This window comes from Botrytis sinoallii, assembly GCF_014898435.1.
Source record: "Botrytis sinoallii strain Bc 23 chromosome Unknown BSIN_017, whole genome shotgun sequence".
Taxonomy (NCBI): domain Eukaryota; kingdom Fungi; phylum Ascomycota; class Leotiomycetes; order Helotiales; family Sclerotiniaceae; genus Botrytis; species Botrytis sinoallii.
This window is the reverse complement of record NW_024066044.1, coordinates 783087-801159: the sequence shown is the minus strand read 5'-3', so window position 1 is coordinate 801159 and position 18073 is coordinate 783087. Positions and strand designations below refer to the sequence as shown.

The 18073-nt window shown below is 43.2% G+C and overlaps 5 protein-coding genes across 5 annotated transcripts; 3 read left to right on the top strand and 2 right to left on the bottom strand.

The window, feature by feature from the left end:
• Positions 1–332: 332 nt before the first annotated feature.
• Positions 333–2999, top strand: EAF02_008918 (uncharacterized protein; the record flags this gene model as incomplete). The annotated part of the gene is made up of 3 exons (XM_038904966.1): positions 333–482; positions 549–706; positions 775–2999. Exons 1-3 carry the CDS (start codon positions 469–471, stop codon positions 2997–2999), a joined length of 2397 nt encoding a protein of 798 aa, XP_038755376.1. The 5' UTR covers positions 333–468.
• Positions 3000–4749: 1750 nt separating this feature from the next.
• On the bottom strand, positions 4750–8283 carry EAF02_008917 (uncharacterized protein; the record flags this gene model as incomplete). The annotated part of the gene is made up of 1 exon (XM_038904965.1): positions 4750–8283. The coding sequence occupies one exon, from the start codon at positions 8281–8283 to the stop codon at positions 4750–4752; it is 3534 nt and encodes a 1177-aa protein (XP_038755375.1).
• Positions 8284–10497: 2214 nt separating this feature from the next.
• On the top strand, positions 10498–11991 carry EAF02_008916 (uncharacterized protein; the record flags this gene model as incomplete). The annotated part of the gene is made up of 3 exons (XM_038904964.1): positions 10498–10760; positions 10820–11866; positions 11985–11991. 3 exons carry the CDS (start codon positions 10498–10500, stop codon positions 11989–11991), a joined length of 1317 nt encoding a protein of 438 aa, XP_038755374.1.
• Positions 11992–13737: 1746 nt separating this feature from the next.
• On the top strand, positions 13738–14988 carry EAF02_008915 (uncharacterized protein; the record flags this gene model as incomplete). Its single annotated transcript, XM_038904963.1, has 1 exon — positions 13738–14988. One exon carries the CDS (start codon positions 13738–13740, stop codon positions 14986–14988), a length of 1251 nt encoding a protein of 416 aa, XP_038755373.1.
• Positions 14989–15673: 685 nt separating this feature from the next.
• On the bottom strand, positions 15674–17038 carry EAF02_008914 (uncharacterized protein; the record flags this gene model as incomplete). The annotated part of the gene is made up of 1 exon (XM_038904962.1): positions 15674–17038. One exon carries the CDS (start codon positions 17036–17038, stop codon positions 15674–15676), a length of 1365 nt encoding a protein of 454 aa, XP_038755372.1.
• Positions 17039–18073: the final 1035 nt, after the last annotated feature.

Below are 18073 nucleotides of genomic sequence, written 5' to 3'. Positions count from 1 at the left end.
CCTGTTCCTTGAATCGTCTATTTGAAATGAAAAGCAATCCCGACAAAGCAATCCTCCTCGGGACTGTTACTAGTGACAAGCTTAGCTATACCGTATTTATATTTTGATCAAACAAACAAACAAATAGAATTGGAATTCCATCCGTTAGTTGTCTCATAACTATCGAAATGGCTTGATATATTTTATGACAGAAATATTGTTTACATATCAGAGGGATACGGATTTCGAATAAAGGAATTGGAATTTCCATATCTTTCCCCTACCTCAATAACTCAAACTAATCTTACGCCACCATAAAGAAACCAATCCTACTCATTCGTGAAAACAGTCAAGATTTGACCTTCGTATTGATTGATACTTGATCTTTTCAAAGGCCGGCGACCTCGAAACCCACTCACATGCCTCATTAAGCTAGCTCATCCACCCCACCATCTCCCTGTGCACATCTCTTTCTCTCCAACCCCCAAAATGGGCATTCCTGGGTAAGTTTTCGTTTGCTTCTTACCGGTCACAATACATGCATCACTGACACAACATGTATCAATCAGACTCTGGGATTTCATCGCCGATTGCAAAGAAACTGTTAATCTTGCCGAATTTGCAACCCAACATTTCGAGCAACATAAAAGACCCTTGAGGATAGCGGTTGATGAGGCAACTTGGAGACATAAATTATATATTAGTAACAAAGCGAAACTTTGTAAAGGTATTTTTTGCGATTTGAACTTCATTTGTGCGTTTGTAGATTCTAAATCTGATACTGAATAATCTCAGAATATGCAAATCTCCATCTCAACGAGCGAAACCTTATATCTGTCGTTCTACGGCTCTTGAAATTAAACATCCAGCTGGTTTTCGTAGCAGATGGTCCTTACAAACCGGGTGAGAAATATGGTGCCAAAGGAGGTGGAGTGTGGAAGTATAAAAGCGAAGTTTTGCAAAGTTGTTTGAAGCTTTTAGGAGTGAAGTGGCATGAGGCGCCCGGGGAGGCGGAAGCGGAATGTGCGGTTTTGCAGAGGAGAGGGATGGTGGATTGTGTTTGGACGGAGGATGGTGATGCGTTGATGTTTGGGTGTGGGGTTTTGATGAGATTTTGTTACAGTGATGAGGAGGAGGAGGAGGAGAATGGGGAGAAGAAGGAAAAGGGGAAAGGTGGTGGTGGGTGGACGGCGAAGAGGAGTGGGATGAAAGATTTGGATAAAGTGGTGCTTTATAGAGCGAGTATCATTCAAAGCAAACATCCGGGTTTTGATATGGAGGGCTGGTTACTTTTTGTGTTGTTGAGGGGAGGAGATTATGGGAAGGGATTACATGGTTGTGGGGTATGGAAGGCAAGTAAGCTTGTTGAACTGGGGTTTGCAAAGGAACTTTGTGAGGCGATGAAAACATCAGGGGATCTTGAGATTTGGAGAACCAAATTACGGAAACATTTTGTGGGATCCAATGCAGGAGTTAGCGTTCCTTGGAATTTTCCGGATGAAAGAATTTTAGGTCTCTATAAGTCACCCAGTGTTTCTTCCGTTGAAAGACTGGGAAGATTGGAGGAAAATCTATGGAGTGGGACAATTGACGAGAAGAAACTACAGCCTTTTCTATTGGAAAAGTTTGACTGGGGAATCAATAAATATCTCGACTACATCGTCCCAATCATTCTCACACAGTCTCTAGCTTCCTTCGACCGGAATGGAGATTCGAACATTGACGAGTATAATCTCACATATATGGAATCCGGACTAATATGTAACGTGTGGTTTTCATTGTACGCCGTTACGTCTCTTGGAAAAGAGTGGGTGGATAAGTGTGTTGAGGATTTAAACAAAAGGCGCCCGAAAAGATGGAAACGGTATGAGATACCATGGGGAAATGGACCGATGGGAGAGGGGAAGGGATTATTAACATGCGTTGTCAAGCATGCTATGGAACCAGAGAATTTTCTAGCGCCTGATGCTGAACCTGAACTCGAACAGTCTATTTCTAAAAACAGAAGACGATCTTTTTCACCACATAGAATGGTTCTCGAAGACAGGACACGAATTAAAAAACCTCGAGTTTCGATTTCTCCTCCACCAACACCGACACCTCAAGATCGATTCGCGGTTACGAAAGAAGAGATATCATTTAATATTTCTTTGTATGAAGATTCAGACGACGATTCATTTGCTGAATCTATAGAGAAGGTCTCAAAACCTTTGAGGACATCCACAGTTTTCGACAATCAGGAAAGGCAGCGGGGCTATAATACAAACATAGAGATGAAGCTGAATTTATCCAAGCCTCTCAGATCCCCTGGAAATTCTGTCTATAAGATTAGATCACCATCACACACTAGTCACAAACCTCAGTCAGCTCATAATTCTCCCACAAATCTTCTCTCGAGCTCCAAACACAACGCTATACCTCTTCCCCCCTCAACTCAATCTGTCCCCATAGATGAAGAATATACAAACACATTCCACATCGCCATGGATGAACCCCTAGGCTCGGACCTAGACTCAGAATTTGAATTTGAATTTCCCGACAATTCATTTTCTGAAACCAAAATCCCACCACCTCATCCAATCGACTACCAAACCTCTCACTCCCACTCCCACTCCCACATCATCGCAAATCCGCAACCAACTCTCAACCCCCTCAACCCCCTTCCCATCCTTTCCCTACCCCCCAAAAACCTCCCCACCAATCTCGAAAACGACTTCACAAACGACACATTCACAATCGCCATGGACGAACCCCTCGATTTCGATCTCGATTCCGAAACCGAGTCTCCGAATACAACATCCCAATCACATACTTCCTCCATCCCAAATCCGCACCATAACACAACATCTTCAAATCTCTTGGATACCAACACCAATAAATGGACATCTCCACCACATCCACATCCAAATCCCAATATCCTCCTCTACCCTTCCCATCCTACGGGTCCTTATCAAGAACTGGACATTTCGTCTTTTTTTTCTTCTTCGCTATCTCAATCTCAGTCACAATCACAGTTATAATCCTAATCTCAATCCCAATCTCAGTCTCAATATATTTCTCCATCTATCTCTCATTCCAAAAACTCCCCCTTTCTCACATAATGCCTCAATCTTAATCTCAATCTAACATAACATTCCTCAACATCTCCACCATCTTCCTCTTCCTCTTCCTCTTCCTCTTCCTCTTCCTCTTCCTCTTCCTCTTCCTCTTCTACAACCTCCATTTCACCTCACACCCTCACAACCTCAATCTTCACTCCCATCAAATTTTCCGCCTACCCCGAACACATCAAAACTCTATTCTCAACCAGCCCTCAACCCAGCCCTCAACCCCTTCACCATCTCAACCCAATACCGATACCAGTACCAATACCAATCCCACTATCACTATCAAAACAGAAATCAAATTTTCCAGATCCTTCTCTTCCGGACATTCGTTTGCGGGATTTGTTTATTTTTAATTGATTAGCTGATGATTGATTGGTTAGGTATTGATCGATTATGAGACGTTAATGAGATATTAAGTATTAATTAAGATATTAGACGATGGATATTAGATACTGAATATTAGATATTATATACTATCTATTATGTACTATCTATTATATACTATCTATATATACTATCTATTATATACTATCTATTATATACTATCTATTATATACTAAACATTACTCACTAATAAACATTAAATATTAAATATTATATACTATCTAGATAGATATTAACAAAATACCAGACAGGTATTAATTAATAAATATCAGATATCAGGGAGATATTATATATCCGGAATAATAAATATACTTCACTTTATCTAAAAGAAATATCTAAAATTGAGGGAAGCTATGATATAATATAATATACTAGTAAAATACATCATATATCAGAATCACATACATTGAATCTATTATTTAATCAAGATCGAATTTCCATTCTACCTTGCTATCTAGATATCAGATTAAATATTAAAATCCAAGTCAAAATCACCCTCTCATTACATCATATTAAAATCACATCACCATCACTCCCAATCAAACAAACAAACGACAAAATAAATGTTAATACTCTTTCTGATTTTATTATTACATATATATCTGATATGTATCTGTAATATATCCATCATCATCATCGAAAAGCCAAGCCAAGCCAGCTATGTAGGTAAGTAAATTCCCGGTTTCATCCAAGGAAAACCCCACCATCATAACTACTCGCTCGCTTCCTTTCCCCCATTCACCTTCTGATTTCTGTATAAAGAGTTGAGATTTATCTTTTGATGCATGCATATCCGTGTCCTATACACCATGCATCGATATATTCCATTCCATTTCTTCGCCTCGCCTCCAAAACGCCATACTACTAGTAGCTAAAAAAACACACTAAATTCCACCCCAAGCCCTCAAAAACGCCAACATCCAGATCTCGACATCGTAGAGTTCTAAAAGTAAGAACTCTACAATCTCAAAAGAATTCGGATATTTTATTATCTAATAAAACGAACAAAGGAAAAGAAGAATCTTGGTCTGACCAGCCAGCTAAAGCAGAATGCAAGTATACAAGCAAGCAAGCTCGACTGCTAATCAAGACCTTGATACCCATAATCCACCATCATCATTTGGATGTGCCATTGCACGGGTATCATAACATATTTGAACAAAAGAAAAGAGGGATTGTGAAGCGCGAAATAGAAACAACCGAGAGACTTGAGTCAAAAGAACTCAAATCAAAGAACAGACTAAAGTAGCGAAACTAAGCGAATGCGATCAAGTGATACTTAAGAAGTTTCGACATGACCACCAAGCAATTCCAGAATCTTGTTAGAAACAGCTCCTGGGTATCCTCTGCTAAGCATTTCCTGAACAACATCCTTAGCGCTTTCTCTGTCCTCAACGGCAAGATAAGCTCTAGTCATTGCTTCGTAGGTACTTGGCTCTCGCTTTTCTCTTCCGACAGTTGCGAAAATCGATTTACTCTTTTCAATGTTGCGCTCATTAGCCCAACCATGAATGAGAGTATTGGCAATATATGGAGTCATCGCGACACCTCTAGCAGACATATCGGCGAGAACGGGTTCGGTATCAGCGACGTTGTGATTAGCAACCATGGATTCAAACAAGGCTTGGTAGAGACATGCTTGAGGACGGATGGAGGAGTCAGTCATAACGGAATCGAAAACCTTTCGAGCACCTTCCATATCATGCATAACACAACCCTTGGCATGGATCAATGAAGAGTAGTGGACAGCTTCTGGCTTCTCGCCATTGCTACGAATGGTGTCGAGAATGGCTTCGGCGGCTGTCATATCAACAGGTTCGAGAGTAGCATGCGTATCGACAAGTAACTTGTAAGTGTGATTGGTTGGTTGAATACCCTTGGACTTCATTCGTTCGTAGTACGCGAGGACCTTTGTCTTATCACGCTTGGTGGTGAGGAAGAATTGCATCAAGCTGTTGTACGGAGCGGGTCTAGCCTTGTAGTTTGGCATAGCTTCCATCTCTTCGAACAATTCCTCGGCAAACTTTTCATCGCTAACACGGCAAAGAGCATTGACGATTGTACCATAAGTAACACTTGTTGGGCGAATACCAAGAGCACGCATCTCGGCAAAGTAAAAGAGACAATCATCAATACGACGAGCCTTTCCGAGTTTACCAATGAGAGCATTATACAAGAAGGACGAAGGTTCAACACCTTCAGTCTTGGCACGGTGGAAGATCTTGACAGCTTCTGAAGCTTCATCAAAAGTCTTGGTTGATTCCTTCAAAGTGGTGATGTAAAGACCGAAAGTGTTCGCTGTTGGTGCAGCACCCATGTCAAGAAGTTCTTGATGGTATTGGGCAGCAAGGTTGCGGTTTCCAAGAGTCAGGCAAGCACCAACCATAGCGTCGAGGATTGAAACCCAACCATATCGAACGATAGGATATTGAACAAGTAAAGGTACATCAGCTCGTGCCATACCAAGAATATCATTGACCAAAGGCATTCGTTCCTCGCGAGCAGCAGCAGAAATTAGCTTAGCATAAGTAATGTATCTTGGATGACGACCAGCGCGACGCATATTTCTGAATCTTCCCATGGCATCATTAAGCTTAGATGCTTTACCACGACCAGCACCTCGCTCGAGTTCATCAGCGATAAGAGCTGAGCCTTTGAAATCGGTAGAAGCGGCATATGGATCAAAAGTATCCTCGAATGTAGGTGGTGCAACATATACAGCAGGTTGAAAGCTTTGTTGATACATAGCTTCGGCCACTGCTGCGTCGCGGGGATCGACAATACCATGTGACTTCATGAATCGGGCAATGAACTCAACACCTTCTTCAATCTCATCAGCCAGGTGAGAATTTACATCGATAGCAGATTCTCTGATTCTTGAAAACATTTGTTCGGATTGTGCGAGACCCTCGAGAACCTGTCCGGAGCCAATCATAGCCACAGCGAACATGGCAGTTGGTTCAATGAAGGCGGATGACACAGGCATTTCCGCGGCAGTGAGGATGCCCCAGTATCTTTGAGCTGCAGCGACATCACCACTGCGAACACTCAAAGCCAACAATGCCATAGTTGGCTTGGCAATAGTCGGATCGGGATTGACGTGAGAGAAAGCAGCGACAGCAACAGATTTTTCTCCTTTGTCGGCAGCATGCATTGAGATTGTGCTCATTACCGTAGACTTGGTGGTGGGTTGAAGACCTTCAGCCCAGCTAAGAGCATCAGTCAACATATTGCGTTCAAGAAGACCCTGGACAAAACCTTCACCAATAAGTACATCTCTGAAGGCCTCAACATCTTCTCCGTATCCTTCGACAATTCTGTTGTAAAACTTCATGGCCCCTTCCATTTTATCGCAAGTGACGTAAGCTTTGACAACAGAGGCGTAGATCTGTGCGTCTTGACGATCAGACAAGTGAAGTTTGCCGCTATCATCTGCGACGGCCAACTCTTTGTACTCATTGTAACATTCGACAGCACTACTTAAATCACCTGATTTGGTAAACCCTTTGATCATGTGTGGGAAAGTAGCAGCCAATGGTACAACCTTGCTAGTCTCCATATGTTCATACAATCGTACCATATCTGGGACTCGACCAGCATCAGCACAGGCAGAAATGAGCTGATGATAAGTCTCTGCTGGGAATGAACGATCCGTGTGGTACGAGATTGATGCATCAAACAACCTAACGGCAAGATCTAATCTGTCATCTTCGGCAAGGATAGCAAACTCCAATTCATTAGAGGCAAACATAAACTTGCCCGGTTCTTCCATTCCCCCAAATCTAACACGCTTCTCTTCCAATGTCTGTTTCAATGAAGTTACAGTAATGGATCGAGAAGCAATCAATTTGATAAGTGTGTTGTATGTCGCAGTATCTGGCGAGACCTTTCGTCTAAGCATATCAGAATAAACGTCAAGTGCCTTTGGAACGACTTGGATCTGATCGGCAGGTAGATGAATAGCGGCATCAAGAAGAGCGTTGTATGCAGTTGCCGTTGGTTTGATACCACCGACAAGCATAGCCTCAAATACTGCGGGAATTTCAGCATGTCTGCCGCCTTCCGCAAGTTTGGTGAGATGTTCGGCATAGCTCAATGATTGAAGATCGGAAGCTGAGGTGGCTGATGTAGCAGAGCTAACAGGTGATCGCGAACGTTCCGATTTCTCGAAGTTAGTCTCGACTGTGAGAGCAGGTGACTGAACTGGCGCAATAGGAGGTGTCGGTACACGTGCTGCAACAACACTCAATTCGGCCTCAAATGCAGCTTGATTCTCTCTCGATTGAATTTCCTTCTCAATCGCCGCATCAATCTTTGCCAAGGCAGCTTCTTCCTCGGCCTCAAAATGAACTTGCTTGATATCATCTACCGCACTAGTGCTATAAGACCTCTCAACCTGCTTAGGGGTATCTTTCGTCGCATCACTAGCAACAACATTGCTCTTTCCCTCTCCATCTACCTGAATCGAAGCTGGTTTCCATTCGATGCATTTTGGGAATTGAGCTTTCTTCTCCTCCTTTGCTAATTCATTTGCCTTCCAGGCATCTGATAATATCTCTAATCCTTCTGGTCTATCCTGCACGAGGGTCGTACCAGTGGAATTGGAGCTTGTGTGAAAAGCATTTTGAAAGGTATAAGTTGGTAGGTGGCCAAGCTTGCTAGTTCGACGTTGTAATCCTCGACCAGATCGGTTCTGGTTTGCTAAAGTTTGAGGGTGAGTTGCGGCGACGACTGATTGAGCGTAACCGTGAGTAACTGATTTTGCAAAACCTTGTCGTGCAAGATTCGAATATAGACTGTTGTAGATGGGCATTTAGGGATGGTTTGACCTCTCAGGATTGGTTGAGAGGAGACTATAAGAAGTTTATGTCAGCTTCCTACCACTTCAGTATTGGAACTTTCTTCGCACACATGCGCAAGAAGTTATAGTATGACTCAGAGTTTGTGTTGTATGGATTGAAATTGAGAGAAAGGGTCCTGGAAAAGCTTACTTAAAATCTCAAAAATTCAACAATCGCAGGTTCATTTGACAGCTCTGCCGTCAAACAAACGCGCTGTTTGAGTTTTGGAGGGGAGAATTTGGGGTAGGGTAAAGAAAGTGACTTTGATATTCGAATTCAAAGAAAGTCCCGAATTTCCGACTCTCTTCTGAATGAGTTTGAAGGGTGGCGTTTCTGAAAGATAAAAAAAACCTAAGGTTGTTTGTTTGTTGTATGAGGTATTGAAATTGAAGGATGTAAGATGATAAAATATAGTCAGTATGACTTTTTTCCCACTAGGATAAGCAAGCCTCCTTCAGGTGAAGTAGATGACGAATTGATTTGATATTGTAGTCGGTGCCTTCGGTTCGGATGATCAACTTCACATGCAGGTGAAGGATGTTTGAATGCGAGAATGCTTGGACGTAGATACCAGGTAGTGCAGGTGGTAGGTATTCTTTTGGTGAACGAGTATATCCCAAGACTCGAAAGACTCCAACGAATACAAGACGGGATAAAATCAAGCGAATGGAATGAATTTGATTTGTTTAACTTTCCTTTTCCTTTTCCTTTTCCTTTTGAAATGTAGGGCTGAAATGGAATTTTGTGCGCGCGTCAAAAGTCTTCCACTCACTTCCTTCTCGCATTCTCCTTCCAACCCTACGAGAATCTTTCGGCATAGAAAATAGAGAAAATGTTAAAAATTCGATAAAATGTGACTCCATTGCCGTAAAACCCGTGTATAATCCCGGTATTATCCTAGCGGGGCTGTGAGTGAATTAAGACCTTTTGGGTAAAGCGCGTCAGAGTTAAATCCAAGAACGCGGGTCTAATTCTAGCGTTGACCTACTCGAGCTACTCCACGCGGTCTGCTTGCATATGATTGGTTCATGTGTCTGTCATGGTATCCCCGTTTCTCTCACGGGCGGACGGAGACGGATTTAACAGATCCCAAAAAGGTACCTAGTAATAAGTAGTAACAACTCGTACTCTAATTCGTACATGAGATCAACCACAATTTCGCAATCTCACAAATTCACCGGCTCTATGGGATCGGAAGATAGAATAGTCCGAAGATCCAAGAACGACGACAGGTGAATGAAATACTCGGGACCGCGGGATAAGGTTGTTCATGTAGGAAAGACGGAACCGGAAGAAGAGGAATCTCACAGTTACATTGTACTTCGTACGTCAACATGATTACTTGGTCTACCTATCTGCCTTCTTCCTGTTATGCCACATTGTCAATACAGCCAGCAATCTGTCATCAACTACGACTCTACGAGGTAATCTTACCATCTAGACTCGAGTGAGGCATTACGCGGAAACTCCCTCACATGAAATACCCGTCTTCCATTTACGCATCATCTCATCATGGAAAGAGACTCAAGCAATTACAAGCCATTTCCCAGTATCTATATGATTCTGGTGGTGGCTCATCTCATGCTACGATAACGCTTCTCACCTCTATATACCGGTAGTCTGCATGGCGATAACGCACTCCAAAGTATGTTGACATGATTGATATGCGTATCGTATTCAAAGTAGGTGATCGATCAATCCACGACATCAAATTGGGATAAAATTCCCATGGAACCAAAGAGAAGCTATTCAGAACTCAAATCCCACACGGGAAACCCAATGATATCGAAGGATTCTCAGCCCAGTGAAGTCAAGACTTATCAAGTCCAATCTGCAGAGAAGAAAAAAAACTCGCAATTTCGTGATCCTCTTTATTCATGTGCATTGTGGAGTCATCAAAGTGGAGCCTTTAATATGGGGCATCCAAAACCTTAACCTTTTCAAATCCCATTCTCGGACACTTTGCCGAATTTGATCCCGTTGGCCATTGACTCACTCGAAAGCTCACACTAATGACATTTGTCAACTTGTCACCTTGACTCTCTGATGAGTCTGATCCCAGCTTGTACTGTACATTCGCCGCAATTTTCATATTTTCGCATCCAGGCTGACCTAGTTCTTACACATTCGCTGACCAAATCATTCAGTCCAGTCCAGTCCAGTCTCGATCATCATCAAAGAACAGGATGACTAATCGTATAACGGCCGTATCGGCACCGGGCAAGGTCTTCTTAGCAGGAGGTTATCTGGTATTGGATCGTGATTATACCGCCTTGGTATTTGGTCTTAGTGCCCGAATTCACGTGTTGGTTCAAGACATCGAGACTACCTCTGGTGTTCAGCTCTCCGATATCATTGTAAAGAGTCCTCAATTTCGGGAAGCAGCTTGGAATTATGGATTTCACTTGATTAAGGATGATGGGGGCATTGAAGTTACCCAATTAAAAAGGTAGCATATATTTCTTCCCTTCTTGACCATCACCTTGACTCATTTCATCATCTTTCTAGCTCTCCATCAGCATCAGTTTCTCGAAATCCATTCGTAGAAACAGCATTACTCTACGCACTAACTTACATATCCTCCGTTCTTCCATCCACTACCATCAAACCAACCTCCATCACAATCCTGGCCGACAAAGACTACTACTCCAACCCCTCTACCAAAGCCATTGCCTCAGATGCACACCATCAATTTCTCGACTTTGGCGTCCGTCTCGAGGATGCCCATAAGACCGGTCTCGGCTCTTCTGCAGCCTTAGTGACTGCTTTCACCGGTGCAATTCTCTCCCATTATCTTCCCTCCTCAAAATTCTCTCTCAATACTAAAGAAGGCCAATCTCAACTTCACAACCTAGCCCAAGCAGCCCATTGTGCAGCCCAAGGAAAAGTCGGCTCAGGTTTTGACATTGCAACAGCTGTCTACGGCACCTCTCTCTACCGTCGCTTCTCCCCCTCCATCCTTTCTTCTCTGGGTGAACCAGGCTCCCCAGGTTTCTCCACTCGCGTTAAAGCGTCAGTTGAAGACACCGCCCCTCAAAAATGGGACACCCAAATCGAAAAGGGCAAAATCACCATCCCCAAAGGTATGGCTCTCGTCATGTGCGACGTAGATTGTGGATCCCAAACCGTCGGAATGGTAAAAAAGGTTCTCGAATGGCGAAAACGTGATCCCGTGGTCTCGAAAGAATTATGGGATGAATTGCAATCGCGAAACGAGAAATTGGCAGAGGTCCTCTCTTCCGGAAATGATATTAGTGCAGCTGGCCCAGCTTTCTCGGCTATTCGAGAAAAAATTAGAGAGATGGGTAACCTTTCAGGAGTTCCGATTGAACCTGAAGAGCAAACGAAATTGCTAGATGACGTCATTGAGAATGTGGAGGGGGTGATTGGGGGTGTGGTTCCTGGTGCCGGAGGCTATGATGCGATTGTGCTCCTGGTTAGGGATGATCAGGAGACGATGGATCAGATTAAATCTTTCCTGGCGAAATGGGGGAATGTGAAATTGTTGGGTGTTAAGGGGGAAATGGATGGTGCGAGATTGGAGGATGGTGGATTGTATGGAACGTTGCGTGTGTAGATGGATTGGGGATGGATATTGAGATGAGGGAGTGCATGTCTCTTGCTTCTTCTCGCGGGGAGGTTGCAATTGAAATATCTAACACTTATTACGTAGTTTTTAGAATCAAAAATGTACCTACCTATCTATGCCTGCTCATCTCTCTATTTATCCACATGATCTATCGACATGATCTATTCACATGCTCTATCAAGCCCATAGCAAATTAATCTAACCTCGGATCGTAATACAACTCTTCTGACGGATATCAAACAACATTCAAAGGTCCAATGATAGATCAACAATCATCTCAAGTCTCGTAACAATTCATAAATCCAATCTCATAGAAAATTAAAAAGATATGAATACCGCAAGTACGATATTAACAAGACTAGTATATATATATATATATATACATATACATATTATATAAAGCATATATAAAGCATATACATCCATACTTCAATCTTCCACTTCTATAGTATGTCAATGGTGATCCATCATCGTAGGATGAAATAAGCAATTGAATTCTTGATAAATCAATATATATACTAGGTATACAGCTAGGTATACAGCTAGTTATATAGCTAGTTATACAGCTAGCTATACGCTGTGTGAGCAGAGTTTTCCTATTTGGAAGGAAGTATGTATGTAGTGCGTTGGTTGAGAGCGAGGGGGGGTATTGTAGGTTGTTGTGTGTGTATGTGTATGTATGTGTGAGGGGACTAGACATTCATCTTCTCCGATGGTTTGCTTGAAGATTTGTGGTAGGTAGGTAGCTAGGTATTCAAGATGCGATGCGGATCTTCTGATTTTCGGGAAACGGGTGAGATGAGGGGATATGTGTATGCATGTATGTATGTAAGATCTTATATTTCGTAGAAAGAATGGTGATGTTTGGTGGAGGGGAGGTTTGATTTGAGGTACTGGGTATGAGGTATGTATACAAGGGAGGGGATATCGAGGGTGGTTTCTATAATCGATTTGTGGGTTTGTTGTTCGGGTTGTGTGTTGTGTGTTATGTGAGTAGAGTAATGAGGAGTTTAGATATGGATTTTTGTGATATTATGGTAGGTTATATGGTGGAGAGAGAGAGAGAGAGAGAGAGAGAGAGAGAGAGAGAAATTTCAATAGATGGATATGCCCTGTGTGCTTTAAATCTTGAGATTATGAGAAGGTCTGATAATGAATGGTAAGTATGGAATGAAGAAAAGGAATCAATTGCTTTATTTGATAGACTGTGTTATGAGGCTGAACAGCATCACTTTTCGAATCTGTGAGCTTCCTTACTTGATAAGTTAATTCAAGATACGTTTGGGAGTTGAATTTAATATATAAAGAAGTTTAGAGATATGTGATATGTGATATGTGATATGTGATATGTTTCACGGTGTTGAGTTGAGAGACGAAAACACCTTGGTTGCTCAATCACTTGATTGAGAAAAAATAAGTTGCTGAAGAATCTGATAGTTTGATAGGAGATGTAGATATCGATATCCGCTCGGATATTAGAAAATCAAAGAGGTGAGTAATGAGAAGCAAGACTTCTTAATATATTGACTCAATTTTTGAATCGAAATGATGATTGTTTGAATTGATATTGATTATTGAAAAGAGTATATAATTTTGATGTATCTCTATCCCATCGAGCCTATCCAATAAATACGTCGAGGTAGGGGTGGGTACCTATCCTCCTATCGTAAGACGATAAAGAATGGTGGGGTAAAATAGAAATTTCCCTTGACGAATGACTCAAAAAACAACCGCAACAAACCACTCTCTCAACCCCTCCAAACCAATTTCCAAACTGTATTCTCCACGCCTCATCACCCGCGCCATCAGCAGGGCAAACACCCAATTCTTCAGAACCATGGCCAGCTTCTCCTCCATCAAATACACACCCGCCGAGGAAACCGAGCTCAAGCAATGGACGCTCACTTCTGAGCGCCTCAAGACCTCCAGCTCCGAAACCCCCTCTCTCCTCGATTCTCTCAACACTCATTTAGCATCTCGCACCACTCTGCTCGGCTCCAAGCCTTCGTCTGCCGATATCGCTATCTACGAGAGTTTGGCACCGCAGGTCGCAAAATGGAGCAGCGAGGAACGAACGGGTGAGAAGGGCCATCCTAATATTGTGCGCCATGTGGATTTTGTGCAGAATTCGCCGATTTTTGGACTAAACATTGAGGAAGAGAAGAAAGTTAAGGTTGATGCTGAGGAGATCTTATATGTTAAGCCTCCTGTTGATGCCAAGGCCGAGAAGGAGCGATTGAAGAAGGAGAAAGCTGCCGCTGCTGCTGCCGCCGCAGGAGGTGAACAAAAGGAGTTGGCAGATCGAACCAAGGAAAAGAGCGACAAGGGAGTTGTAGCTCAAGTCGCCGAGAAGGTTGCAGAGGCAAAAGATACAATTGTTGCTGCTGTCACTGGCGAACAACCACAATTTCCCAGACAAAAGAAGGAGAAGAAAGAGAAGGCTCCCAAACCTCAAAAGGCTCCTGCTCCATCTGCCCCTCTTTCTCCATGTTTGATCGATCTCCGTGTTGGACACATCCTCAAAGCGATCAAGCATCCCGAGGCCGACTCTCTATTTGTCTCCACCATTGCTATGGGTGACAAGCCCGGAACCGATGATACATCTGAATACGAAGGACAAGTTGTGCGAACTGTCTGCTCTGGTCTTAATGGTCTCGTTCCTCTCGAGGAAATGCAAGGTCGCAAGGTAGTAGTTGTGTGCAATCTCAAACCCGTCAAGATGCGTGGTATTAAATCATGCGCCATGGTCTTAGCCGCCTCTCCCAGACTCAAGGAAGGAGAAGAAGATCACCACGCCGGCCCAGTCGAACTCGTTACTCCTCCAGCTGAAGCAAAGGCTGGTGAGCGAGTTTTCTTCGAGGGATGGCAGGGAGAACCCGAGGGTGTTTTGAACCCAAAGAAGAAGGTTTGGGAGATGATCCAACCTGGTTTCACCACAACTGCAGATTTAGAAGCTGCTTTTGACGCGGGTGTTGTAAAGGAGTTGAGTAAGGAAGGAGAGGATGCCAAGACTAGCGTTGGAAAATTGGTTACTGTGAGTGGTGGTGTTTGCAAGGTCAAGTCTTTGGCTGGAGCTATCATTAGATAAAGTGTACAAGCAACCCAAACGATAAATTGCACAATTGAGAGGAGAACATTAGGGTGTATGGAAGTTAAGAGATAACAAATCACGTAGCTACCAACAGACCTCGTGTATGATACCACGAATGGTATACACGTATAAGAATAGATGAATGAGCATTGCCCTGCTCTATTGCACAAGAACCTACTGGACAAGAACCAATTATTCCAAAAGATGAAGTGAAACGTGATATAATATGATTAATGAGATTGATATATTAGATATATTAGATATATTAGATATATTAGATATATTAGATATATTCAACGCCCTTCTTATTTCTGCAAAAGCTCAATGACTCTTCCATCCATGATCCCAATGCCAATCCAAAAGAATGACTATAGCCGTTCACATATTCACCAGGTCTATCCATCCAACTCACTAGACTATACATATATATATCCCAAGCCTCAGATCTAGACTATCCATACTACAAAGGTACACACCATTGAAAATGCCCAACTTTTGCAATCCTATCTCCATACTTTTTCACGCCATATATTCCATGCGATCGGTAAAGAAAAGCAATCTTTACGCCAAGCCCCCCGATTCTCAATCCAGAAGTTCTCACTCCAAAGCGTGGGTTTCCAAAATTACAACTCCAATTGTTTCGAGAGAAATTCAACATGCAAGTCCGTGTGTTCAGGACATCCTATATCCTGTCCCCGGATCGCTTAAAGATCAATTTCCTCGGATCAAACCCGTCATTATCATCATCGTCATCGTCATCGTCTACTTCCATCGCATCATCCACCTCCAACTCCACCGGTCCATTCGAGACAGGAGTTATGGCTGGAAGAGATTTCGATCCATTGCCATCTGGATGCTCTTTCGAACCATCATTTTCATTCTTCTTTTCCACTTCCACTTGCAGCAACGCCTCCTCGGCTCTCAACCTCTCAATCTTCCTCTCCGCAATCTCCTTCACTTCTCCCAACCTCCTTTTAATATTCTCAATCTCCGTACTGCACTCTCCATCGCGCAGGAATTGGTGAGCAGCGTGTTCGCACTGTCCCTGACACCATTCAAGTCCCTTATCCAATTCATCAAAAATATCTGGGGAGTTTCCTCCCGCTCCCTCGATTCCCCCACCGGCTCGACGATACCCTCGTAACACATTCATCGTATTTCCAATATTCTTGCGGTCGCGCGTCGAACTCATCTTTCGCGAAGATGGGAATTTGAGTTTGGCTCCCGCGCGCGCATCTCCATTTGCGCCATTGGAAGTGGAGTCCGCGCCCGCGTGAGGTTGCAACGAAGGCTTGAGCAACGCACTGCCCAATACTTTTGACGCTTCGGATTCGGATTCGTTATCGCTTTCTTCTTCTTCGGCTTCCATTTCGGCAGCTCGTCTCATTTCGGCCATTTTGGCGGCCATTTTCCCCTTTCGCATGGCGTTCCGATTGCCGCTCACAAATTTGACGAGTTCTTCAAAAGCCGTCTGGACCGCGCTGTCGTAGTATACTATGATCATGGATCTGGTTCTGTATTTTGGGGCGTGGGAGTTTCCCGATGCGAGGGATTCCGTTTTGCGTTTTCGAAGGACGGCGGGGGCTCGTGGGAGGGGTTCCGTGGGAGGTGTAGGTTGCGAGGATTGCCGAGTTAGAGCGTTGGGAGATGCTCGCGGAGTAAGGGGCTCGGGCGATTGGGGGGCTGCTTCAGAGGGGGACTGATTGTATTCGAGGGCGGCGGCAGCAGCAGCTCGAGCTACGGATGGGGAATTGGGGCGGGCTTCGGAGGAGAAACCATTTTGTGCGGATTTGGGGGAGCCGATGGGAGATGAGGGGGCTTGCTTGGGCTTTTCGGATTCGGTGATGCCTTCTTCGCCATCTTTGGGTCGTAGTGACTCGGTGGAACCTTTGTTTTTCACGGAGCGTGCAGGTTTGTGATCTGTCAAGCGGGCAAGCTCGATTTGTCGTAAAGCTATTTGGCCGTTTAAGTCGTCTAGTCGTTTGTTCCAATCCGGTATGGATTGGGTTAGACTCGTCAACGCATCCAATGTCGAAAATGTCGTCATGATGAATTTAGATCAATGTAAGTTAAAAATGATATGGTAAAAGCGTTTTGAGTGTGGATAGTATTATTTGGAGTGTATTGGTTGTGGTAGAGAATATATTTTGTCTGATTCGAGGATTGAAAGCTTCGAGGTCAGTAGTTCAGGAAGTCAATGGACATCATACTAGTACCATCATCACTGCGTCATTATGGGGAATAAGTAAATAAACAGCTGGACAATGCGTGCGACTCTTTGCGCGGAGTATAGGAGAGGAGATGAAGTAGAGTGATTCTGATCTCTTTGCTTCAATTACAAGACCCGAAGGACTTTATTAACCAGGAGCGTGATCTGTAAATGAAGGATATAGATACGGAGTATCCAATATGTATATCGGACTAACTGCTCATACTACTTGCATGCAAGTTTGAACAGGCGATTATAAGAGGATGCGGATACCGACCTATATCTATAAGAATATTATTGCATGAAACTATAGTTCAACTTACTTGTAACCTTACATAGGATAGTGAGAAGGTGTTGTGTGATGTTTTGTTTTGTTCAATCAATTTTACTTTTTTTTCTTACATCGATGCAGACCGACCTGGAGAGTATGTATAAGTGTGGTTGGTGGGTGTGGTATGAAATGTATGGTAGGGTGTAGATGAATGGAATCAAGGGCAGAGGAAGTGATAAGCCGTCTTCAACGAAATGGCGTGGACTGTGGACTGTGGACCCCTTCATTATTCAAGTTCATTGTCAGTGTCAGAAATCAATAAGCGAATCATCCAATTCATTTCCATTTTCTATACTTAATTAGCAAACAATATTGAAACACAACGGAGGTACGAGGGTACTTCCTGCAAAAAGAAGAATAAGAAACAGCATGAGAAATTATAATTGGAGGAAACACACGGCACGAGCCGTTAGAGCTCTTACAAGACAATATCTTCCCTGAAGCTTCATTGTGAATCGTGATCAGTCTTCAGAACGCACATCAAGTTTCATGTATTTCGTATGGGGAATACGAAAATGGGAAATCAAAGAATGTCACAGAAC